The sequence below is a fragment of the Oncorhynchus tshawytscha genome, unplaced genomic scaffold (genome assembly GCF_018296145.1).
Source record: "Oncorhynchus tshawytscha isolate Ot180627B unplaced genomic scaffold, Otsh_v2.0 Un_contig_1213_pilon_pilon, whole genome shotgun sequence".
NCBI classification, from domain to species: Eukaryota; Metazoa; Chordata; class Actinopteri; order Salmoniformes; family Salmonidae; genus Oncorhynchus; species Oncorhynchus tshawytscha.
The window spans coordinates 19,994-45,000 of NW_024609725.1; the positions used below are offsets into that span (position 1 = coordinate 19,994).

The 25,007-nt window shown below is 47.9% G+C and overlaps 2 protein-coding genes across 6 annotated transcripts in view; one reads left to right on the forward strand and one right to left on the reverse strand.

Annotated features, from left to right (window-relative positions):
• Positions 1-273: 273 nt before the first annotated feature.
• On the forward strand, positions 274-19,247 carry LOC112239402 (centromere protein Q). Of its 5 annotated transcripts, XM_042317291.1 has the most exons (9): positions 274-610; positions 934-1,055; positions 1,150-1,319; positions 1,624-1,692; positions 13,869-13,998; positions 14,248-14,367; positions 16,287-16,358; positions 18,430-18,600; positions 18,663-19,247. In XM_042317291.1, exons 1-8 carry the CDS (start codon positions 493-495, stop codon positions 18,595-18,597), a joined length of 969 nt encoding a protein of 322 aa, XP_042173225.1. In that variant the 5' UTR covers positions 274-492; the 3' UTR covers positions 18,598-18,600; positions 18,663-19,247. The 5 variants fall into 5 exon arrangements, with proteins under 5 accessions (XP_042173225.1, XP_042173224.1, XP_042173226.1 ...); XM_042317290.1 differs by having other exon boundaries at positions 275-610; positions 18,430-19,247; XM_042317292.1 differs by lacking the exon at positions 274-610 and adding an exon at positions 618-760 and having other exon boundaries at positions 18,430-19,247.
• Positions 19,248-21,157: 1,910 nt separating this feature from the next.
• Positions 21,158-25,007, reverse strand: part of LOC112239400 (C5a anaphylatoxin chemotactic receptor 1) — a 10,223-nt gene continuing 6,373 nt past the window's right edge. The window contains exon 3 of the mRNA XM_042317285.1: positions 21,158-25,007. This exon is cut by the window's right edge and continues 567 nt beyond it. Within this exon, the coding sequence (XP_042173219.1) occupies positions 24,603-25,007 (405 nt within the window). The 3' untranslated portion in view covers positions 21,158-24,602.

Consider the following 25,007-nt stretch of genomic DNA (forward strand, 5'->3'; position numbering starts at 1 on the left):
CTGTAAAACAACACCTATCATACTACTATGTCTGACCCTGTAAAACAACACATTTCACTGCACCTGTGACAATAGATATATATGTTGTGACACCATGGGCTGTGCCATTGAGGCATTCTTCCTTTTGAAGTAGTCCATGTTTTTCTTCACGATTGGCTGTCCCCTCCTGATGACCCAGTTGGACACGACTCCAAAAGGGTCACCAGGAGGGATCAGCCAATGAAGTTGAAAGTCCCACCCAGTTTAATACATTTTAAATGGTGAAAGCCCTCAATGGTGCTGCCCACTGAGGAGTGGAATGCACCTGGACCTCACTTCCTCTTGAAGACGTGCATTGAATTAAGAAAGCAGTTGCAGGGGGTTTGGATTGGGAGTGATGGTGGCTGGGGAAACATGGAGAGGCCAGAGAGAGCCATACTTGTAAATTGTGCTAAGGAGAAGAACGCTGCCTAATACGTCCTTTTTGGCCACTAGAGGCCCCTATCATCCTCTATGAGGAGTGCCCTCATTGCCCTTTCCATCATGGCCGCCTGGAGTGGCCTGCTCGCCGCTCATAACGCATGCGCAATGATTACAAACAAATGTTTGAAAGAAATTTACCGCGAGACTGGTAAGTCAAGTTACAAACGTTTGTTTGAAGTGTTTTAACTATTGTTGTTCTCCGACATTGGACCTTAACTGCAACGAGAAATTGCACCTCTAAACTGTTCTACTAAATCGCCTTGTGTATAAAATGTTTAAAAAAAAATAATTTTAAAAGGTATTTCACTAGCTGTTGTCGACAAAACAAACTACATCCGTGTTTCGTCTAGGAGGTGCTCATGTTAGTTAGCTTTCAGATTGTATATCATTATATATTTAGCGGCTATGTTATTTTTTTCCCCCACTTTCCCCGTGTATGCCTTGATTAGCTTGTCTGTCTCTTTTTCCTAGTTAAAATTATGAAGCCTGTCCGGGGATCGGAACGCGCCTCCTCCAAGGCACCTAAAGGCAAGAAGACAGGCGAGAAGCCAAATAAGCCCGGTATAAAGACACGTCAACGGAGAGTATCTCAGGTGAGAAAGTTCTGAAGAATTAAACCTCTGAGAGGATACGGTTCTCCTTTTTTGTTTTCATCACCTCATTCTGTCTGCATTGTACCCTCTTCAGGAGGAGCCCCAGCCAGGAACCAGCAGCCAGATCCCTCAGCCAAAACCACAGAAGAAGAAGAAAGGTGGCACAGTTGCAAGTCCCAGGAAGCTGAAAGGTCAGGAGAAGTGGAAACCGCTGACCAAGTCCTCCATTACGGCTCTAGACAACATACTGGGACTGTCTATACTGTGAGTAACATCCTTCATTATGGTTTCGACTGGGCCGGTCTATACTGTAACGTCCTCCATCATGGTTCTTGACTGGGCCGGTCTATACTGTGAGTAACACCCAGGAAGTCGACTGTGAATCTCAGCCACTGTTCGTCTGTAGGAAAACCGAGGCGCTGTAATGGCCACTGGCCCATCGGTGAACTGACGCTTGAATAGCCCTGGTTTAAGGTTTCACTGGGTTGTTGTTACTAACTGATTTATGTGTAACCCTCGCTCTGTTTCTCCCTCCGTCCTTCCTTCTCTCCTTTTCTCGCTCCCTCAGGTCTGTTCTGGCCGGAAGACGGACTAACAAAGAGGAATCGCAGAAACATCTGAACATTGTGAAAAACAGGTGAGAGAACAGAACACTCCACATTCCAGGGTTTTTCTTGATTTTATTTTTACTATTTTCTACATGGTAGAATAATAGTGAAGACCTCAAAACTATGAAATAACACATATGGAGTCATGTAGTAACCAACAAAGTATTAAACAAATCTAAATATATTTTATATTTGAGATTCTTCAAAGTAGCCACCCTTTGCCTTGATGACAGCTTTGGACAATCTTTGCATTCTCTCAACCAGCTTCACCTGGAATGCTTTTCCAACAGTCTTGAAGGAGTTCCCACATATGCTGAGCACTTGTTGACTGCTTTTCCTTCACTCTGAGGTTCAACTCATCCCAAACCATCTCAGTTGGGTTGAGGTCATGTGATTGTGGAGGCCAGGTCATTTGATGCAGCACTCCATCACTCTCCTTCTTGGTCAAATATCCCTTACACAGCCCGGAGGTGTGTTGGGTCATTGTCCTGTTGAAAAACCAATGATAGTCCCACTAAGTGCAAACCAGATGGGTTGATGTATCACAGCAGAATGCTGTGGTAGCCATGCTGGTTAAATGTGCCTTGAATTCTAAATAAACCACTGACAGTGTCACCAACAAAGCACCCCCACACCACACCACCTCCTCCATGCTTCACGGTGGGAACCACACATGCGGAGATCATCCGTTCACCTATTCTGCGTCTCTCAAAGACACGAACGGTTGGAACCAAAAATGTCTAATTTGGACTCATCAGACCAAAGGACAGATTTCCATCGGTCTTGTGTCCATTGCTCGTGTTTCAAGCAAGTCTCTTCTTATCTGTGTCCTTTAGTAGTGGTTTCTGTGCAGCAACAGTCTTCTCTGAACAAATCGTTTTATTTGTCACATGCGCCGAATACAACAGGTGTCGACCTTACTGTGAAAAGCTGAATACAACAGGTATAGTAGACCTTACTGTGAAAAGCTGAATACAACAGGTATAGTAGACCTTACTGTGAAAAGCTGAATACAACAGGGGGCCCTCTGTTCAGCCCCGTCGATGTTAATGGGGGGGGGCCCTCTGTTCAGCCCCGTCGATGTTAATGGGGGGGCCTCTGTTCAGCCCCGTCGATGTTAATGGGGGGGCCTCTGTTCAGCCCCGTCGATGTTAATGGGGGGGCCTCTGTTCAGCCCCGTCGATGTTAATGGGGGGGGCCCTCTGTTCAGCCCCGTCGATGTTAATGGGGGCCTCTGTTCAGCCCCGTCGATGTTAATGGGGGGGGCCCTCTGTTCAGCCCCGTCGATGTTAATGGGGGCCCTCTGTTCAGCCCCGTCGATGTTAATGGGGGGGCCCTCTGTTCAGCCCCGTCGATGTTAATGGGGGGCCCTCTGTTCAGCCCCGTCGATGTTAATGGGGGCCTCTGTTCAGCCCCGTCGATGTTAATGGGGGCCCTCTGTTCAGCCCCGTCGATGTTAATGGGGGGGCCCTCTGTTCAGCCCCGTCGATGTTAATGGGGGGGGCCCTCTGTTCAGCCCCGTCGATGTTAATGGGGGGGGCCCTCTGTTCAGCCCCGTCGATGTTAATGGGGGCCCTCTGTTCAGCCCCGTCGATGTTAATGGGGGCCCTCTGTTCAGCCCCGTCGATGTTAATGGGGGGCCCTCTGTTCAGCCCCGTCGATGTTAATGGGGGGGCCTCTGTTCAGCCCCGTCGATGTTAATGGGGGGGGCCTCTGTTCAGCCCCGTCGATGTTAATGGGGGGGCCCTCTGTTCAGCCCCGTCGATGTTAATGGGGGGGGCCCTCTGTTCAGCCCCGTCGATGTTAATGGGGCCCTCTGTTCAGCCCCGTCGATGTTAATGGGGGGGCCCTCTGTTCAGCCCCGTCGATGTTAATGGGGGCCCTCTGTTCAGCCCCGTCGATGTTAATGGGGGGCCCTCTGTTCAGCCCCGTCGATGTTAATGGGGGGGGCCCTCTGTTCAGCCCTCTTTTTCCGCAGTCCACGATCAGCTCCTTTGTCTTGCTCACATTGAGAGGTTGTTGTCCTGGCACCACACGGCCAGGTCTATGACTTCCTCCCTGTTGAGGATCAGCGTGGCAGATGGGGTGGCAGGTAGCCTAGTGGTTAGAGGGTTGGGCCAGTAACCGAGAGGTTGCTGGATCGGTTCCTCGAGCTGACAAGGTACAAATCTGTCGTTCTGCCCCTGACAGGCAGGCAGTTAACCCACTGTTCCTAGGCCAGTTAACCCACTGTTCCTAGGCCAGTTAACCCACTGTTCCTAGGCCAGTTAACCCACTGTTCCTAGGCCAGTTAACCCACTGTTCCTAGGCCAGTTAACCCACTGGTCCTAGGCCAGTTAACCCACTGGTCCCAGGCCAGTTAACCCACTGTTCCTAGGCCAGTTAACCCCTGAACAGGCAGTTAACCCACTGTTCCTAGGCCAGTTAACCCCCTGAACAGGCAGTTAACCCACTGTTCCTAGGCCAGTTAACCCACTGTTCCTAGGCCAGTTAACCCACTGTTCCTAGGCCAGTTAACCCACTGTTCCTAGGCCAGTTAACCCACTGTTCCTAGGCCAGTTAACCCACTGTTCCTAGGCCAGTTAACCCACTGTTCCTAGGCCAGTTAACCCACTGTTCCTAGGCCAGTTAACCCACTGTTCCTAGGCCAGTTAACCCACTGTTCCTAGGCCAGTTAACCCACTGTTCCTAGGCCAGTTAACCCACTGTTCCTAGGCCAGTTAACCCACTGTTCCTAGGCCAGTTAACCCACTGTTCCTAGGCCAGTTAACCCACTGTTCCTAGGCCAGATAACCCACTAGACCAGTTAACCCACTGTTCCTAGACCAGTTAACCCACTAGACCAGTTAACCCACTGTTCCTAGGCCAGTTAACCCACTGTTCCCCTGAACAGGCAGTTAACCCACTGTTCCTAGACCAGTTAACCCACTGTTCCTAGACCAGTTAACCCACTAGACCAGTTAACCCACTGTTCCTAGACCAGTTAACCCACTAGACCAGTTAACCCACTGTTCCTAGGCCAGTTAACCCACTGTTCCTAGGCCAGTTAACCCACTGTTCCCCTGAACCAGTTAACCCACTGTTCCTAGGCCAGTTAACCCACTGTTCCTAGGCCAGTTAACCCACTGTTCCCCTGAACAGACCAGTTAACCCACTGTTCCTAGACCAGTTAACCCACTAGACCAGTTAACCCACTGTTCCTAGACCAGTTAACCCACTAGACCAGTTAACCCACTGTTCCTAGACCAGTTAACCCACTGTTCCTAGACCAGTTAACCCACTGTTCCTAGGCCAGTTAACCCACTGTTCCTAGGCCAGTTAACCCACTGTTCCTAGGCCAGTTAACCCCTGAACTAGACCAGTTAACCCACTGTTCCTAGACCAGTTAACCCACTGTTCCTAGGCCAGTTAACCCACTAGACCAGTTAACCCACCAGTTAACCCTAGACCAGTTAACCCACTGTTCCTAGACCAGTTAACCCACTGTTCCTAGACCAGTTAACCCACTGTTCCTAGACCAGTTAACCCACTGTTCCTAGACCAGTTAACCCACTGTTCCTAGACCAGTTAACCCACTGTTCCTAGACCAGTTAACCCACTGTTCCTAGACCAGTTAACCCACTGTTCCTAGACCAGTTAACCCACTAGACCAGTTAACCCACTGTTCCTAGACCAGTTAACCCACTGTTCCTAGACCAGTTAACCCACTGTTCCTAGACCAGTTAACCCACTAGACCAGTTAACCCACTGTTCCTAGACCAGTTAACCCACTGTTCCTAGACCAGTTAACCCACTGTTCCTAGACCAGTTAACCCACTGTTCCTAGACCAGTTAACCCACTGTTCCTAGACCAGTTAACCCACTGTTCCTAGACCAGTTAACCCACTGTTCCTAGGCCAGTTAACCCACTGTTCCTAGACCAGTTAACCCACTGTTCCTAGACCAGTTAACCCACTGTTCCTAGACCAGTTAACCCACTGTTCCTAGACCAGTTAACCCACTGTTCCTAGACCAGTTAACCCACTGTTCCTAGACCAGTTAACCCACTGTTCCTAGACCAGTTAACCCACTGTTCCTAGACCAGTTAACCCACTGTTCCTAGACCAGTTAACCCACTGTTCCTAGACCAGTTAACCCACTGTTCCTAGACCAGTTAACCCACTGTTCCTAGACCAGTTAACCCACTGTTCCTAGACCAGTTAACCCACTGTTCCTAGACCAGTTAACCCACTGTTCCTAGACCAGTTAACCCACTGTTCCTAGACCAGTTAACCCACTGTTCCTAGACCAGTTAACCCACTGTTCCTAGACCAGTTAACCCACTGTTCCTAGACCAGTTAACCCACTGTTCCTAGACCAGTTAACCCACTGTTCCTAGACCAGTTAGACCAGTTAACCCACTGTTCCTAGACCAGTTAAACCCACAGTTAACCCCTAGACCAGTTAACCCACTGTTCCTAGACCAGTTAACCCACTGTTCCTAGACCAGACCAGTTAACCCACTGTTCCTAGACCAGTTAACCCACTGTTCCTAGACCAGTTAACCCACTGTTCCTAGACCAGTTAACCCACTGTTCCTAGACCAGTTAACCCACTGTTCCTAGACCAGTTAACCCCTGTTCCTAGACCAGTTAACCCACTGGTCCTAGACCAGTTAACCCTCTGTTCCTAGACCAGTTAACCCACTGTTCCTAGACCAGTTAACCCACTGGTCCTAGACCAGTTAACCCACTGGTCCTAGACCAGTTAACCCACTGGTCCTAGACCAGTTAACCCACTGTTCCTAGACCAGTTAACCCACTGTTACTAGACCAGTTAACCCACTGTTCCTAGACCAGTTAACCCACTAGACCAGTTAACCCACTAGACCAGTTAACCCACTGTTCCTAGACCAGTTAACCCACTGTTCCTAGACCAGTTAACCCACTGTTCCTAGAGCAGTTAACCCACTGTTCCTAGACCAGTTAACCCACTGTTCCTAGACCAGTTAACCCACTGTTCCTAGACCAGTTAACCCACTGTTCCTAGACCAGTTAACCCACTGTTCCTAGACCAGTTAACCCCTGTTCCTAGACCAGTTAACCCACTGTTCCTAGACCAGTTAACCCACTGTTCCTAGACCAGTTAACCCCACTAGACCAGTTAACCCACTGTTCCTAGACCAGTTAACCCCTGTTCCTAGACCAGTTAACCCACTGTTCCTAGACCAGTTAACCCACTGTTCCTAGACCAGTTAACCCACTGTTCCTAGACCAGTTAACCCACTGTTCCTAGACCAGTTAACCCACTGTTCCTAGACCAGTTACCCCCACTAGACCAGTTAACCCACTGTTCCTAGACCAGTTAACCCACTGTTCCTAGACCAGTTAACCCACTGTTCCTAGACCAGTTAACCCACTGTTCCTAGACCAGTTAACCCACTAGACCAGTACCCACTGTTCCTAGACCAGTTAACCCACTGTTCCTAGACCAGTTAACCCACTGTTCCTAGACCAGTTAACCCACTGTTCCTAGACCAGTTAACCCACTGTTCCTAGACCAGTTAACCCACTGTTCCTAGACCAGTTAACCCACTGTTCCTAGACCAGTTAACCCACTGTTCCTAGACCAGTTAACCCACTAGACCAGTTAACCCACTAGACCAGTTAACCCACTGTTCCTAGACCAGTTAACCCACTGTTCCTAGACCAGTTAACCCACTGTTCCTAGACCAGTTAACCCACTGTTCCTAGACCAGTTAACCCACTAGACCAGTTAACCCACTAGACCAGTTAACCCACTGTTCCTAGACCAGTTAACCCACTAGACCAGTTAACCCACTGTTCCTAGACCAGTTAACCCACTGTTCCTAGACCAGTTAACCCACTGTTCCTAGACCAGTTAACCCTGTTCCTAGACCAGTTAACCCACTGTTCCTAGACCAGTTAACCCACTAGACCAGTTAACCCACTGTTCCTAGGCCAGTTAACCCACTGTTCCTAGGCCAGTTAACCCACTGTTCCTAGGCCAGTTAACCCACTGTTCCTAGGCCAGTTAACCCACTGGTCCTAGGCCAGTTAACCCACTGGTCCTAGGCCAGTTAACCCACTGGTCCTAGGCCAGTTAACCCACTGTTCCTAGGCCAGTTAACCCACTGTTCCTAGGCCAGTTAACCCACTGTTCCTCTGAACAGGAAGTTAACCCACTAGACCAGTTAACCCACTGTTCCTAGACCAGATAACCCACTAGACCAGTTAACCCACTGTTCCTAGACCAGTTAACCCACTAGACCAGTTAACCCACTGTTCCTAGACCAGTTAACCCACTGTTCCTAGACCAGTTAACCCACTAGACCAGTTAACCCACTGTTCCTAGACCAGTTAACCCACTAGACCAGTTAACCCACTGTTCCTAGACCAGTTAACCCACTGTTCTAGACCAGTTAACCCACTGTTCCTAGACCAGTTAACCCACTGTTCCTAGACCAGTTAACCCACTGTTCCTAGACCAGTTAACCCACTGTTCCTAGACCAGTTAACCCACTGTTCCTAGACCAGTTAACCCACTGTTCCTAGACCAGTTAACCCACTGTTCCTAGACCAGTTAACCCACTGTTCCTAGACCAGTTAACCCACTGTTCCTAGACCAGTTAACCCACTGTTCCTAGACCAGTTAACCCACTGTTCCTAGACCAGTTAACCCACTGTTCCTAGACCAGTTAACCCACTGTTCCTAGACCAGTTAACCCACTGTTCCTAGACCAGTTAACCCACTGTTCCTAGACCAGTTAACCCACTGTTCCTAGACCAGTTAACCCACTGTTCCTAGACCAGTTAACCCACTGTTCCTAGACCAGTTAACCCACTGTTCCTAGACCAGTTAACCCACTGTTCCTAGACCAGTTAACCCACTGTTCCTAGACCAGTTAACCCACTAGACCAGTTAACCCACTGTTCCTAGACCAGTTAACCCACTGTTCCTAGACCAGTTAACCCACTGTTCCTAGACCAGTTAACCCACTGTTCCTAGACCAGTTAACCCACTGTTCCTAGACCAGTTAACCCACTGTTCCTAGACCAGTTAACCCACTGTTCCTAGACCAGTTAACCCACTGTTCCTAGACCAGTTAACCCACTGTTCCTAGACCAGTTAACCCACTGTTCCTAGACCAGTTAACCCACTGTTCTAGACCAGTTAACCCACTGTTCCTAGACCAGTTAACCCACTGTTCCTAGACCAGTTAACCCACTGTTCCTAGACCAGTTAACCCACTGTTCCTAGACCAGTTAACCCACTGTTCCTAGACCAGTTAACCCACTGTTCCTAGACCAGTTAACCCACTGTTCCTAGACCAGTTAACCCACTGTTCCTAGACCAGTTAACCCACTGTTCCTAGACCAGTTAACCCACTGTTCCTAGACCAGTTAACCCACTGTTCCTAGACCAGTTAACCCACTGTTCCTAGACCAGTTAACCCACTGTTCCTAGACCAGTTAACCCACTGTTCCTAGACCAGTTAACCCACTGTTCTAGACCAGTTAACCCACTGTTCCTAGACCAGTTAACCCACTGTTCCTAGACCAGTTAACCCACTGTTCCTAGACCAGTTAACCCCTGTTCCTAGACCAGTTAACCCACTGTTCCTAGACCAGTTAACCCACTGTTCCTAGACCAGTTAACCCACTGTTCCTAGACCAGTTAACCCACTGTTCCTAGACCAGTTAACCCACTGTTCCTAGACCAGTTAACCCACTGTTCCTAGACCAGTTAACCCACTGTTCCTAGACCAGTTAACCCACTGTTCCTAGACCAGTTAACCCACTGTTCCTAGACCAGTTAACCCACTGTTCCTAGACCAGTTAACCCACTGTTCCTAGACCAGTTAACCCACTGTTCCTAGACCAGTTAACCCACTGTTCCTAGACCAGTTAACCCACTGTTCCTAGACCAGTTAACCCACTGTTCCTAGACCAGTTAACCCACTGTTCCTAGACCAGTTAACCCACTGTTCCTAGACCAGTTAACCCCACTGTTAACCCACTAGACCAGTTAACCCACTGTTCCTAGACCAGTTAACCCACTGTTCCTAGACCAGTTAACCCACTGTTAACCAGTTAACCCACTGTTCCTAGCCAGTTAACCCACTGTTCCTAGACCAGTTAACCCACTGTTCCTAGACCAGTTAACCCACTGTTCCTAGACCAGTTAACCCCTGTTCCTAGACAGTTCCTAGACCAGTTAACCCACTGTTCCTAGACCAGTTAACCCACTGTTCCTAGACCAGTTAACCCACTGTTCCTAGACCAGTTAACCCACTGTTCCTAGACCAGTTAACCCACTGTTCCTAGACCAGTTAACCCACTGTTCCTAGACCAGTTAACCCACTGTTCCTAGACCAGTTAACCCACTGTTCCTAGACCAGTTAACCCACTGTTCCTAGACCAGTTAACCCACTGTTCCTAGACCAGTTAACCCACTGTTCCTAGACCAGTTAACCCACTGTTCCTAGACCAGTTAACCCACTGTTCCTAGACCAGTTAACCCACTGTTCCTAGACCAGTTAACCCACTGTTCCTAGACCAGTTAACCCACTGTTCCTAGACCAGTTAACCCACTAGACCAGTTAACCCACTGTTCCTAGACCAGTTAACCCACTGTTCCTAGACCAGTTAACCCACTGTTCCTAGACCAGTTAACCCACTGTTCCTAGACCAGTTAACCCACTGTTAGACCAGTTAACCCAGTTCCTAGACCAGTTAACCCACTGTTCCTAGACCAGTTAACCCACTGTTCCTAGACCAGTTAACCCACTGTTCCTAGACCAGTTAACCCACTGTTCCTAGACCAGTTAACCCACTGTTCCTAGACCAGTTAACCCACTGTTCCTAGACCAGTTAACCCACTGTTCCTAGACCAGTTAACCCACTGTTCCTAGACCAGTTAACCCACTGTTCCTAGACCAGTTAACCCACTGTTCCTAGACCAGTTAACCCACTGTTCCTAGACCAGTTAACCCACTGTTCCTAGACCAGTTAACCCACTGTTCCTAGACCAGTTAACCCACTGTTCCTAGACCAGTTAACCCACTGTTCCTAGACCAGTTAACCCACTGTTCCTAGACCAGTTAACCCACTGTTCCTAGACCAGTTAACCCACTAGACCAGTTAACCCACTGTTCCTAGACCAGTTAACCCACTGTTCCTAGACCAGTTAACCCACTGTTCCTAGACCAGTTAACCCACTGTTCCTAGACCAGTTAACCCACTGTTCCTAGACCAGTTAACCCACTATACCAGTTAACCCACTGTTCCTAGACCAGTTAACCCACTGTTCCTAGACCAGTTAACCCACTGTTCCTAGACCAGTTAACCCACTGTTCCTAGACCAGTTAACCCACTGTTCCTAGACCAGTTAACCCACTGTTCCTAGACCAGTTAACCCACTGTTCCTAGACCAGTTAACCCACTGTTCCTAGACCAGTTAACCCACTGTTCCTAGACCAGTTAACCCACTAGACCAGTTAACCCACTGTTCCTAGACCAGTTAACCCACTAGACCAGTTAACCCACTGTTCCTAGACCAGTTAACCCACTGTTCCTAGACCAGTTAACCCACTGTTCCTAGACCAGTTAACCCACTATACCAGTTAACCACTAGACCAGTTAACCCACCAGACCAGTTAACCCACTGTTCCTAGACCAGTTAACCCACTGTTCCTAGACCAGTTAACCCACTGTTACTAGACCAGTTAACCCACTGTTCCTAGACCAGTTAACCCACTGTTCCTAGACCAGTTAACCCACTGTTCCTAGACCAGTTAACCCACTAGACCAGTTAACCCACTAGACCAGTTAACCCACTGTTCCTAGACCAGTTAACCCACTGTTCCTAGACCAGTTAACCCACTAGACCAGTTAACCCACTGTTCCTAGACCAGTTAACCCACTGTTCCTAGACCAGTTAACCCACTGTTCCTAGACCAGTTAACCCACTGTTCCTAGACCAGTTAACCCACTGTTCCTAGACCAGTTAACCCACTGTTCCTAGACCAGCTAACCCACTGTTCCTAGACCAGTTAACCCACTAGACCAGCTAACCCACTGTTCCTAGACCAGTTAACCCACTAGACCAGATAACCCACTGTTCCTAGACCAGTTAACCCACTGTTCCTAGACCAGTTAACCCACTAGACCAGATAACCCACTGTTCCTAGACCCGTTAACCCACTAGACCAGATAACCCACTACCAGATAACCCACTGTTCCTAGACCAGTTGTTCGGAGGCCGTCATTGTAAATAAGGGTTTGTTCTTAACTGACTAGTTGAATAAATGTTAAATGCATAATATACACCTGGAGGTCTGACAGAAACACGACCGTTCTAAAGTTTGGGGTCACTTAGAAATGTCCTCGTTTTTGAAAAAAAATAAACATTTTTTTTGTCCATTAAAATAATATCAAATTGATCAGAAATACAGTGTAGCCATTGTTCATTTTGTAAATTACGATTGTAGCTGGAAACTGAAAAAAATGAATATCTACATAGGTGTACAGAGGCCCATTATTAGCAACCATCACTCCTGTGTTCCAGTGGCACGTTGTGTTAGCTACTCCTGTGTTCCAGTGGCACGTTGTGTTAGCTACTCCTGTGTTCCAGTGGCACGTTGTGTTAGCTACTCCTGTGTTCCAGTGGCACGTTGTGTTAGCTACTCCTGTGTTCCAATGGGCACGTTGTGTTAGCTACTCCTGTGTTCCAGTGGCACGTTGTGTTAGCTACTCCTGTGTTCCAGTGGCACGTTGTGTTAGCTACTCCTGTGTTCCAGTGGCACGTTGTGTTAGCTACTCCTGTGTTCCAGTGGCACGTTGTGTTAGCTACTCCTGTGTTCCAGTGGCACGTTGTGTTAGCTACTCCTGTGTTCCAGTGGCACGTTGTGTTAGCGTCCTGTGTTCCAGTGGCACGTTGTGTTAGCTACTCCTGTGTTCCAGTGGCACGTTGTGTTAGCTACTCCTGTGTTCCAGTGGCACGTTGTGTTAGCTACTCCTGTGTTCCAGTGGCACGTTGTGTTAGCTACTCCTGTGTTCCAGTGGCACGTTGTGTTAGCTACTCCTGTGTTCCAGTGGCACGTTGTGTTAGCTACTCCTGTGTTCCAGTGGCACGTTGTGTTAGCTACTCCTGTGTTCCAGTGGCACGTTGTGTTAGCTACTCCTGTGTTCCAGTGGCACGTTGTGTTAGCTACTCCTGTGTTCCAGTGGCACGTTGTGTTAGCTACTCCTGTGTTCCAGTGGCACGTTGTGTTAGCTACTCCTGTGTTCCAGTGGCACGTTGTGTTAGCTAATCCAAGTTAATAATTTTAAAAGGCTAATTCATCATTAGAAAACCCTTTTGCAATTATGTTAGCACAGTTGAAAACTGTTGTGCTGATTTTAAAGAAGCAATAACACTGGCTGCCTTTAGACGAGTTGAGTATCTGGAGCATCAGCATTTGTGGATTCGATTACAGGCTCAAAATGGCCAGAAACAAATAACTTTCTTCTGAAACTCGTCAGTCTATTCTTGTTCTGAGAAATGAAGACTTTTCCATGTGAGAAATTGCCAAGAAACTGAAGATCTCCTACAACGCTGTGTACTACTCCCTTCACAGAACAGAGCAAACTGGCCCTAACCGTCGCTGCACAGCTATTTTTAGGTCTCTCCAGAGATGTTCGATGGGGTTCAAGTCCGGGCTCTGGCTGAGCCACTCAAGGACATTCAGACTTTTTTGATACCTTTCCCCAGATCTGTGCTTTGACATAATCCTGCCTCGGAGCTCTACGGACAATTCCTTCGACCTCATGGCTTGGTTTTTGCTCTGACATGCACTGTCAACTGTGGGACCTTATATAGACAGGTGTGTGCCTTTCCAAATCATGTCCAATCAATTGAATTTACCACAGTTGGACTCCAATCAAGTTGTAGAAACATCTCAAGGATGATCAATGGAAACAGGATGCACCTGAGCTCAATTTGGAGTCTCATAGCAAAGGGTCTGAATACTTATGTAAATAAGGGATTTGTTTTTTCTAAAAAATAAACTGTTTTTGCTTTATCATTATGGGATGTGTGTAGATTAAGGCTGTAACGTAACAACATGTGGAAAAGGGGAAGGGGTCTGAATGCTCTGTGTATGTATATGTGTTGAGCCTACTGTCTTTCTTGGCTAACCACATCGACTGCATTCTGGTTCCAGGTTCCTGTCTAAACTGGCTCAACTGTCAGTCCCAATTCAGAAACAGGAAATTATGAGTCATTCTTCTCGTCAACACCAGGAAGAGACGAGGAAGTCAGCCGTTGGCAAGAAGATCCTCAACAAGCTGGTGGTGAGACACTGGAAGGGGAGTGTGTGTGTGGTGGTTCTCGTCTGATGTTGCTACTGTGTGTCCAGGCGGAGCTGGGTGCTGTGGTGGGCTCTCTAGAACAGCTAGAGAAGGAGTGTGTGTGTGGTGGTCTCGTCTGATGTTGCTACTGTGTGTCCAGGCGGAGCTGGGTGCTGTGGTGGGCTCTCTAGAACAGCTAGAGAAGGAGTGTGTGTGTGGTGGTCTCGTCTGATGTTGCTACTGTGTGTCCAGGCGGAGCTGGGTGCTGTGGTGGGCTCTCTAGAACAGCTAGAGAAGGAGAGAGACTCCCTGGAGCACCAGTGTTTTAACCTCAGACAACAACTGGAGCAGCAGGAGGAGAGTAACCAACAGGTAAGCCAGACCTGGGCACAAATACTACTTCAAATATCTCATAGGTCGTTCTGTAGGCCTTTCCCACAGCCGGGTCGTTCTGTAGGCCTTTCCCACAGCCGGGTCGTTCTGTAGGCCTTTCCCACGGCCGGGTCGTTCTGTAGGCCTTTCCCACAGCCGGGTCGTTCTGTAGGCCTTTCCCACAGCCGGGTCGTTCTGTAGGCCTTTCCACAGCCGGGTCGTTCTGTAGGCCTTTCCCACAGCCGGGTCGTTCTGTAGGCCTTTCCCACAGCCGGGTCGTTCTGTAGGCCTTTCCCACAGCCGGGTCGTTCTGTAGGCCTTTCCCACAGCCGGGTCGTTCTGTAGGCCTTTCCCACAGCCGGGTCGTTCTGTAGGCCTTTCCCACAGCCGGGTCGTTCTGTAGGCCTTTCCCACAGCCGGGTCGTTCTGTAGGCCTTTCCCACAGCCGGGTCGTTCTGTAGGCCTTTCCCACAGCCGGGTCGTTCTGTAGGCCTTTCCCACAGCCGGGTCGTTCTGTAGGCCTTTCCCACAGCCGGGTCGTTCTGTAGGCCTTTCCCACAGCCGGGTCGTTCTGTAGGCCTTTCCCACAGCCGGGTCGTTCTGTAGGCCTTTCCCACAGCCGGGTCGTTCTGTAGGCCTTTCCCACAGCCGGGTCGTTCTGTAGGCCTTTCCCACAGCCGGGTCGTTCTGTAGGCCTTTCCCACAGCCGGGTCGTTCTGTAGGCCTTTCCCACAGCCGGGTCGTTCTGTAGGCCTTTCCCACAGCCGGGTCGTTCTGTAGGCCTTTCCCACAGCCGGGTCGTTCCGTAGGCCTTTCCCACAGCCGGGTCGTTCCGTAGGCCTTTCCCACAGCCGGGTCGTTCCGTAGGCCTTTCCCACAGCCGGGTCGTTCCGTAGGCCTTTCCCACAGCCGGGTCGTTCCGTAGGCCTTTCCCACGGCCGGGCCGTTCCGTAGGCCTTTCCCACGGCCGGGCCGTTCCGTAGGCCTTTCCCACGGCCGGGCCGTTCCGTAGGCCTTTCCCACGGCCGGGCCGTTCCGTAGGCCGTTCCGTTCCGTAGGCCTTTCCCACGGCCGTTCCGTTCCGTAGGCCTTTCCCACGGCCGGGCCGTTCCGTAGGCCTTTCCCACGGCCGGGCCGTTCCGTAGGCCTTTCCCACGGCCGGGCCGTTCCGTAGGCCTTTCCCACGGCCGGGCCGTTCCGTAGGCCTTTCCCACGGCCGGGCCGTTCCGTAGGCCTTTCCCACGGCCGGGCCGTTCCGTAGGCCTTTCCCACGGCCGGGCCGTTCCGTAGGCCTTTCCCACGGCCGGGCCGTTCCGTAGGCCTTTCCCACGGCCGGGCCGTTCCGTATGCCTCCCGCCACGCTTCTCAGAAGGCTACAATTGGTTTTGTAATAGAAGGACTAGAAAATAGGAACTAAGCCCATATTTGGGTATCTGGTCTGAGCATCGGCCTCTGGTCATTGTGACATTCATTGTTGGTTCTTTCATTGATACTGCAATATTTTCCCCAGGGCCCAAAAGCTCTGGTCAAAGGCTAATACACTATGTAGGGAACAGGCCCTGGTCTAATACACTATGTAGGGAACAGGCCCTGGTCTAATACACTATGTAGGGAACAGGCCCTGGTCTAATACACTATGTAGGGAACAGGCCCTGGTCTAATACACTATGTAGGGAACAGGCCCTGGTCTAATACACTATGTAGGGAACAGGCCCTGGTCTAATACACTATGTAGGGAACAGGCCCTGGTCTAATACACTATATAGGGAACAGGCCCTGGTCAAAGGTCATTTCAGCCTTCTGTTTATGTCTCCTTCTCCCCCTCTTCTTCTTCTTACCCTCTTCTCCTTCTCCTCCCCCTCCTCCTTTCTCTTCTCCCCCTCTTCTCCCCCCTACTCTCCTTCTCCATGTTGTTTCAGATCCTCCAGTTGTCAGAACAAGGAGTCCTGCGTCTCCCCCCTGTACCTCAGCGCAAAGACAGACCTTTACAGGTCAGCAAGCAAGCTATAACACACACACACACACACACACACACACACACAAGGTTTCCATGCATTTTGGTGACCATGAACAGTCCTCGTGAAGCCTCAGGTTTTCATAGCTGTGGTTTTATTGCAGCTGTGATCTGAGTTCTGTCGAAGAGGAAGTGACACGACTTTCTGCTTACTCTTTCAGGGAAGATTGTTTTCCATTTAAGAGCTCTCAGAATAACCTGGAGGTCTGTGACAGAAACACGACCGTTCTAAAGTTTGGGATCACTTAGAAATGGCCTTGTTTTTGAAAGAAAAGCACTTTTCCCCTCCATTAAAATAACATCAAGTTGATCAGAAATACAGTGTAGACATTGTTAATGTTGTACATGACTATTGTGGCTGGAAACAGCTGATTTTTTTAATGGAATATCTACATAGGCGTACAGAGGTCCATTATCAGCAACCAACACTCCTGTGTTCCAATGGCATGTTGTGTTAGCTAATCCAAGTTGATCTTCAGAAAACCCTTTTGCAATTATGTTAGCACAGTTGAAAACTGTTGTGCTGATTTTAAAGAAGCAATAACACTGGCTGCCTTTAGACTAGTTGAGTATCTGGAGCATCAGCATGTGTGGGTTCGATTACAGGCTCAAAATGGCCAGAAACAAAGAACTTTCTTCTGTAACTCATCAATCTATTCTTGTTCTGAGAAATGAAGGCTATTCCATGCGAGAAATTGCCAAGAGACTGATGATCTCGTACAGCGCTCTATACTACTCCCTTCACAGAACAGCACAAACTGGCTCTAACCAGAATAGAAAGAGGAGTGGGAGGCCCCGGTGCACAACTGAGCAAGAGGACAAGTACATTAGTGTATCTAGTTTGAGAAACAGACGCCTCACAAGTCCTCAACTGACAACTTCATTAAATAGTACCCGCAAAACACCAGTCTCAAAGTCAACAGTGAAGAGGCGACTCCGGGATTCTGGCCTTCTAGGCAGAGATGCAAAGAAAAAGCCGTATCTCAGACTGGCCAATAAAAAGAAAAGATTAAGATGGGCAAAAGAACACACACTGGACAGAGGAACTCTGCCTAGAAGGCCAGCATCCCGGAGTCTCCTCTTCACTGTTGACATTGAGACTGGACAGAGGAACTCTGCCTAGAAGGCCAGCATCCCGGAGTCTCCTCTTCACTGTTGACGTTGAGACTGGACAGAGGAACTCTGCCTAGAAGGCCAGCATCCCGGAGTCTCCTCTTCACTGTTGACATTGAGACTGGACAGAGGAACTCTGCCTAGAAGGCCAGCATCCCGGAGTCTCCTCTTCACTGTTGACGTTGAGACTGGACAGAGGAACTCTGCCTAGAAGGCCAGCATCCCGGAGTCTCCTCTTCACTGTTGATGTTGAGACTGGTGTTTTGCGGGTACTATTTAATGAAGCTGTCAGTTTTAATTGAATATATTTTTTAGTTTGAATTATTTTTTTTCAAAAACAAGGACTTTTCTAAGTGACCCCAAACTTTTGAACGGTAGTGTACATAATTGAAAAAATACAATCTTGGCCTTCTGGGTAGCGCAGCATTGCAGTGCTAGAGGCGTCACTACAGCCCCGAGTTCGATCCCGGGCTGTGTCGCAGCCGGCCGTGACCGGGAGACATACGAGACAGCTCACAATTGGCCCAGCGTCGTCCGGGTTAGGGGAGGGTTTGACCGGCCTGGGATGTCCTTGTCCCTTCGCGCTCTAGCGACTCCTTGTGGCGGGCCGGGCGCAGTGCATGCTGACTCGTCTCACCAGTTGTTTCCTCCGGCTGGCTTCCGGGTTAAGCGAGCAGTGTGTCAAGAAGCAGTGCGGTTTGGCAGGGTCGTGTTTCGGAGGACGCATGGCTCTCAACCTTCACCTCTCCTGAGTCCGTACGTTGCCGTGATGGGGGGAGACTAACTACCAATTGGAATGAAATGGGGGAGGAAAGAAGGGGTCCAAAAAAAAGTACCAAAAAACCCCTGTAAAATCTTGAAGGAGAAAAAGTTTGGCAACTTCTGAGCAACGTAAGATGAAATAGTGCTTCCTAACTGTCCCTCTCCCCTTCTAGGAGCAGATGGTGTGTCTGGTTCATAGCAGACACTCCGTCACCACGGCCCGTCGCCTAGCCAAGACCCTCCAGACATCAGGGCCGGTCCAGGATGCCCAGACCCTACTGGAACGAGCCTACAGACACGCTGACCGCCTGATCACTCCACCTACAGCTGTCAGCCAATAGCAGGACTCCACCTACAGCTGTCAGCCAATAGCAGGACTCCATCCAGCCTGGTTGGCCAATAGCAGGACTCCATCCAGCCTGGTTGGACAATAGCAGGACTCCATCCAGCCTGGTTGGACAATAGCAGGATTCCATCCAGCCTGGTTGGACAATAGCAGGATTCCATCCAGCCTGGTTGGACAATAGCAGGATTCCATCCAGCCTGGTTGGACAATAGCAGGATTCCATCCAGCCTGGTTGGACAATAGCAGGACTCCATCCAGCCTGGTTGGACAATAGCAGGATTCCATCCAGCCTGGTTGGACAATAGCAGGACTCCATCCAGCCTGGTTGGACAATAGCAGGACTCCATCCAGCCTGGTTGGACAATAGCAGGACTCCATCCAGCCTGGTTGGACAATAGCAGGACTGTATTAGCTATATATATATATATATATATATATATATATCTATCTATGACTATGTATAAGCCATTTGTTATATGGCTCTAGCATGGGCTTTGCACGGACCACCTGACTTTAACTGCTACATAGTTAACATTGTATTCTGTATTGGGAGGAGCCCCATTTGTTCATATCTGTATGTATTTATTTTTTTCCTAAGTGTTTTGTCTTTTAGCTGTAGATGATAATTAAAAACCTGTAGAAGTGTTTTGGACTGTTTTGATGAGTTCCTATGATGAATATAGTTCTGATAATGCCTTTAGTCCAGACAGGCTGGGTGACAGGTTTACTTCAGCCCTAAAATAATGCCTCTAGTCCAGGTGGGATTACTTCAGCCCTAAAATAATGCCTCTAGTCCAGACAGGCTGGGTGACAGGATTACTTCAACCCTAAAATAATGCCTCTAGTCCAGGTGGGATTACTTCAGCCCTAAAATAATGCCTCTAGTCCAGAAAATATTTGATTGGCAATAAAATAAAATCCTCATGATGTTGATCACATTACTGTTAACTAATGGGGGGATAATATGCACATTACTGCTAACTAATGGGGTGGGGGCACATTACTGCTAACTAATGGGGGATAATATGCACATTACTGCTAACTAATGGGGGATAATATGTACATTACTGCTAACTAATGGGGGGATACATTACTGCTAACTAATGGGGGCACACATTACTGCTAACTAATGGGGGATAATATGCACATTACTGCTAACTAATGGGGGATAATATGTACATTACTGCTAACTAATGGGGGATAATATGCACATTACTGCTAACTAATGGGGGATAATATGTACATTACTGCTAACTAATGGGGGATAATATGTACATTACTGCTAACTAATGGGGGGGGATAATAATGGGGGGGCACATTACTGCTAACTAATGGGGGATAATATGTACATTACTGCTAACTAATGGGGGATATGGGGGGGCACATTACTGCTAACTAATGGGGGATAATATGCACATTACTGCTAACTAATGGGGGATAATATGTACATTACTGCTAACTAATGGGGGGCACATTACTGCTAACTAATGGGGGATAATATGCACATTACTGCTAACTAATGGGGGGATAATATGCACATTACTGCTAACTAATGGGGGATAATATGCACATTACTGCTAACTAATGGGGGATAATATGTACATTACTGCTAACTAATGGGGGATAATATGCACATTACTGCTAACTGATGGGGGATAATATGTACATTACTGCTAGCTAATGGGGGGCACATTACTGCTAACAATGGGGGGGTACATTACTGCTAACTAATGGGGGATAATATGCACATTACTGCTAACTAATGGGGGCACATTACTGCTAACTAATGGGGGGATAATATGCACATTACTGCTAACTAATGGGGGGATAATATGTACAGACGCAGGCACCCAACACCCTTAAATCACGCTTTTATCATATTTGTGGTAATAAATCAGATTCCAAGGTCAATTAGTTACAGGACGTTATTTCTACCAAACTAGTTACACAGAAACAAATACTCCCTCCAACACACCCCTGTACATACCAGCATACCGTCCTTTTCCCCCCAACTAAATATTCACAATGTTTGTGAGTTATATTAAACAATTCTAGGATGTTAGCCCATCCATAAAGATCAGACATTAAACTGTAGGTGCAAACCTATGACTTCACTCTTTCCCATGAGTGTTTATATCTTTAAGATAGATCGCTCACCGCTGTTTATACACACAGGATGTGGCAGTCGCGGCATATTTGTTTTGAGAAGTCATGTTTAGCAAGGACTACTTTCTGTCTTGATAGGAATATGTCGTGTTTGTCTTTGTGTGGGCCTCCCCTTCTCTCTATGTTCTGCTTTCCTGTATCTCCTATAGTACAGAACACAGCAGAGATATGGAGTATTCTGAACAGACACACACACAGAATATAAACTAAATCATGTTTAAATCTGAGATCATTTCTGTTCCTTAATGATATTAGCAGTTCACTCCCATCTTAAACCCAATTTAACATTCAACTGTCTTCTCCTTCATTTACCTCAATAACCGGTGTTCTCCTGCTGTCGCTTTCGCAACAAAATGCGTGCAACCAAAACAGATGTCTTAGATTGTTAATTAACGTGGAAACTATATTTCGTCCCCGATGTTTATTGAAAGAAAAAACCAAAACAACATTTGCACAATGACCACTTGTTGTTTCAAATACATCATTACAGTTGACGGTGAGCAAGTTATCACACAAGTTATTTTTTTTTTTTTAAATACATTTGCATTGACATGAAATCAGTCAAAACACCTCAAAACACAACATGGTATCAATAACAAGCTGCAACATGCTGAAATAAGCCCTGTATGATTCCTCCCATGACAGTGTCTCTCTTGCGAGCAGTCTGGCCATCCAGAACCACAACAGGCTGAGGAGCGCCCATCGTTGGCAGCCAACCCATCTACCATGTAGCGAGATGATAAATCATTGTAAACACAAACTATTCACTTACTGCTGCAAATACAACAACCGTGTTTGTTGAGTTGCATCTTCAGTTCCGTATGTCCAACGTCTATAAATTGGGGGAAAAACTGTTTTTTCAACAGAAAGCTGATTGAGCTGAAGCTGCCAAAAGTGGCTAACGTCATCTTTATCAGTAATGTAGAACATTACAGTACCTGATTAAACAGTAATTGGTTAGTTATACTTTTGTCGGGTGGTGAACAGAGCTTCAGCAGTTGGATTGGATTTGAGTTGTCTAAGGCACTGATGTCAGTGTAAGAGTCGTCACTACAGTCCTCGGCTCGATTCCAGGCTGTATCACATCCGGCCGTGATTGGGAGTCCCTACAATTGGTCCAGCGTCGTTCACGTTATAGCTAGACTGGGTACTCCCTGACGTTAGTTTTAACGTTATAGCTAGACTGGGTACTCCCTGACGTTAGTTAGTTTTAACGTTATAGCTAGACTGGGTACTCCCTGACGTTAGTTTTAACGTTATAGCTAGACTGGGTACTCCCTGACGTTAGTTAGTTTAACGTTATAGCTAGACTGGGTACTCCCTGACGTTAGTTTTAACGTTATAGCTAGACTGGGTACTCCCTGACGTTAGTTAGTTTTAACGTTATAGCTAGACTGGGTACTCCCTGACGTTAGTTAGTTTTAACGTTATAGCTAGACTGGGTACTCCCTGACGTTAGTTAGTTTTAACGTTATAGCTAGACTGGGTACTCCCTGACGTTAGTTAGTTTTAACGTTATAGCTAGACTGGGTACTCCCTGACGTTAGTTAGTTTTAACGTTATAGCTAGACTGGGTACTCCCTGACGTTAGTTAGTTTTAACGTTATAGCTAGACTGGGTACTCCCTGACGTTAGTTAGTTTTAACGTTATAGCTAGACTGGGTACTCCCTGACGTTAGTTTTAACGTTATAGCTAGACTGGGTACTCCTGACGTTAGTTTAACGTTATAGCTAGACTGGGTACTCCCTGACGTTAGTTTAACGTTATAGCTAGACTGGGTACTCCCTGACGTTAGTTTAACGTTATAGCTAGACTGGGTACTCCCTGACGTTAGTTTTAACGTTATAGCTAGACTGGGTACTCCCTGACGTTAGTTTAACGTTATAGCTAGACTGGGTACTCCCTGACGTTAGTTTAACGTTATAGCTAGACTGGGTACTCCCTGACGTTAGTTTAACGTTATAGCTAGACTGGGTACTCCCTGACGTTAGTTTTAACGTTATAGCTAGACTGGGTACTCCCTGACGTTAGTTTTAACGTTATAGCTAGACTGGGTACTCCCTGACGTTAGTTAGTTTTAACGTTATAGCTAGATTGGGTACTCCCTGACGTTAGTTAGTTTTAACGTTATAGCTAGATTGGGTACTCCCTGACGTTAGTTAGTTTTAACGTTATCTGTCAGTGCACCTTTTGAATCAACATGTTGAATTGTAAATGACTCGAATCTGGTTTACTGTGAGGTCAATAACTCTGAATAACATCATCATTGTGGCCTATATTAATAACACGCTGACAAAGCTGACCTCGCTCTTGTTCTCTTTCTCCTTTTTTTCGGCCACAGAACAATGAGATATTTCCGTGGGACTGAGAGGAAGCCCACTGGAGGGCAAATGGGAGAAGACGGAACGAGATGGATTTTGGCCAACATTTTCAATAAAGTTTTATGTTCCCAAAACTAGAATATCTTATGAACGAAGTAGACTAAGGTTTGTAGACTTGAACATTTGCAAAACTTTTATTTTTAATCGCGTTGTTTTCGGAGTGTAAAGGCGAATTAATTTATTGCACATGCGCACTTCACAGAGGAGGCGTTCCCTAACAGAAATATGCAGATGATAATAGAACGAGCCAATAGGATCTCGCTAAGTCGTGCTTGGTTCTGCCCAACGTGGCTCATATGTTCCATGCTTTTTTTGGGCGAATCAAAAATGACTTTGAGAAACCACTGTGACTCCGGCCTCCTAAAGTGCCACCGTACACAGAAATGGTGGTTTTAGGCATCACTGAAGAGGCAGGCCAGGACAGGGCTCATGATTGGAGAGTTCGTTGCAGTGTGTAATGCTGTGTAGATCGGGGCTAAATCCCCGAAAGCCCAGGTCTGATGACGTCATTGGGCTGAAGCAAGCCTGTCACCCAGCCTAAGATAATGCAATATAGTCCTAATAATGTAGTCCAGACAGCGCTGAAGCAAGCCTGTCACCCAGCCTAAGATAATGCAATATAGTCCTAATAATGTAGTCCAGACAGCGCTGAAGCAAGCCTGTCACCCAGCCTAAGATAATGCAATATAGTCCTAATAATGTAGTCCAGATAGCGCTGAAGCAAGCCTAAGATAATGCCTATAGTTATAATATATACATGTAGTCCATGCAGGGCTGAAGCAAGCCTGTCACCCAGCCTAAGATAATGCAATATAGTCCTAATAATGTAGTCCAGATAGCGCTGAAGCAAGCCTAAGATAATGCCTATAGTTATAATATATACATGTAGTCCATGCAGGGCTGAAGCAAGCCTGTCACCCAGCCTAAGATAATGCAATATAGTCCTGATAATGTAGTCCATGCAGGGCTGAAGCAAGCCTGTCACCGAGCCTAAGATAATGCATGTAGTCCAGACAGGGCTGAAGCAAGCCTGTCACCCAGCCTAAGATAATGCAATATAGTCCTAATAATGTAGTCCAGACAGGGCTGAAGCAAGCCTGTCACCCAGCCTAAGATAATGCAATATAGTCCTAATAATGTAGTCCAGACAGGGCTGAAGCAAGCCTGTCACCCAGCCTAAGATAATGCAATATAGTCCTAATAATGTAGTCCAGACAGCGCTGAAGCAAGACTGTCACCCAGTCTAAGATAATGCCTATAGCTATAATAATGCAGTCCATGTAGTCCACACAGGGCTGAAGTAAGCCTGTAACGTCTGAGTTCATGTTGGCCAGAAATCACAATGGATCTCTACAGTCTGCTAGTAAAACTGCAAGGTCCCTAACAGGACTGTGGAGCACTAGATCTGTGAATCTCCCATATGTACGGTCCCTAACAGGGCTTTTTAGGGCACTAGATCTGTGAATCCTCCCTCCTTAGGGTCCGTCTACTCCTGGAGTCAGAATAGTCATCGTTGAAGACTCTCTCGATGGTGGAGGGGAGCGAGGCGCGGACGGTTCGCCCCAGGCCTCGGGCGGCGAACACGTAGAGGACAGGGTTCAGGGAGCTCTTCAGGTACACCAGGAACAGAGAGACGTACGCCCCTGTGAACGACGCCCGGTAGAGCCCCGCCCGGTCAGGCCGCCCTGCAGCCAGCGCCCGCAGGAAGCGGCAGGTAAAGTAGGGGACCCAGCAGGAGAGGAAGAGGAGCATGGTGAGGAAGAGGACCCGGTACAGCCTGGCCATCTGTCTCGCAGTCGCCGAAAAGGAAGAAGAGGAGGATGGAGAGGTCGGTCCGGCGACCCCCGCCTGCCTGGC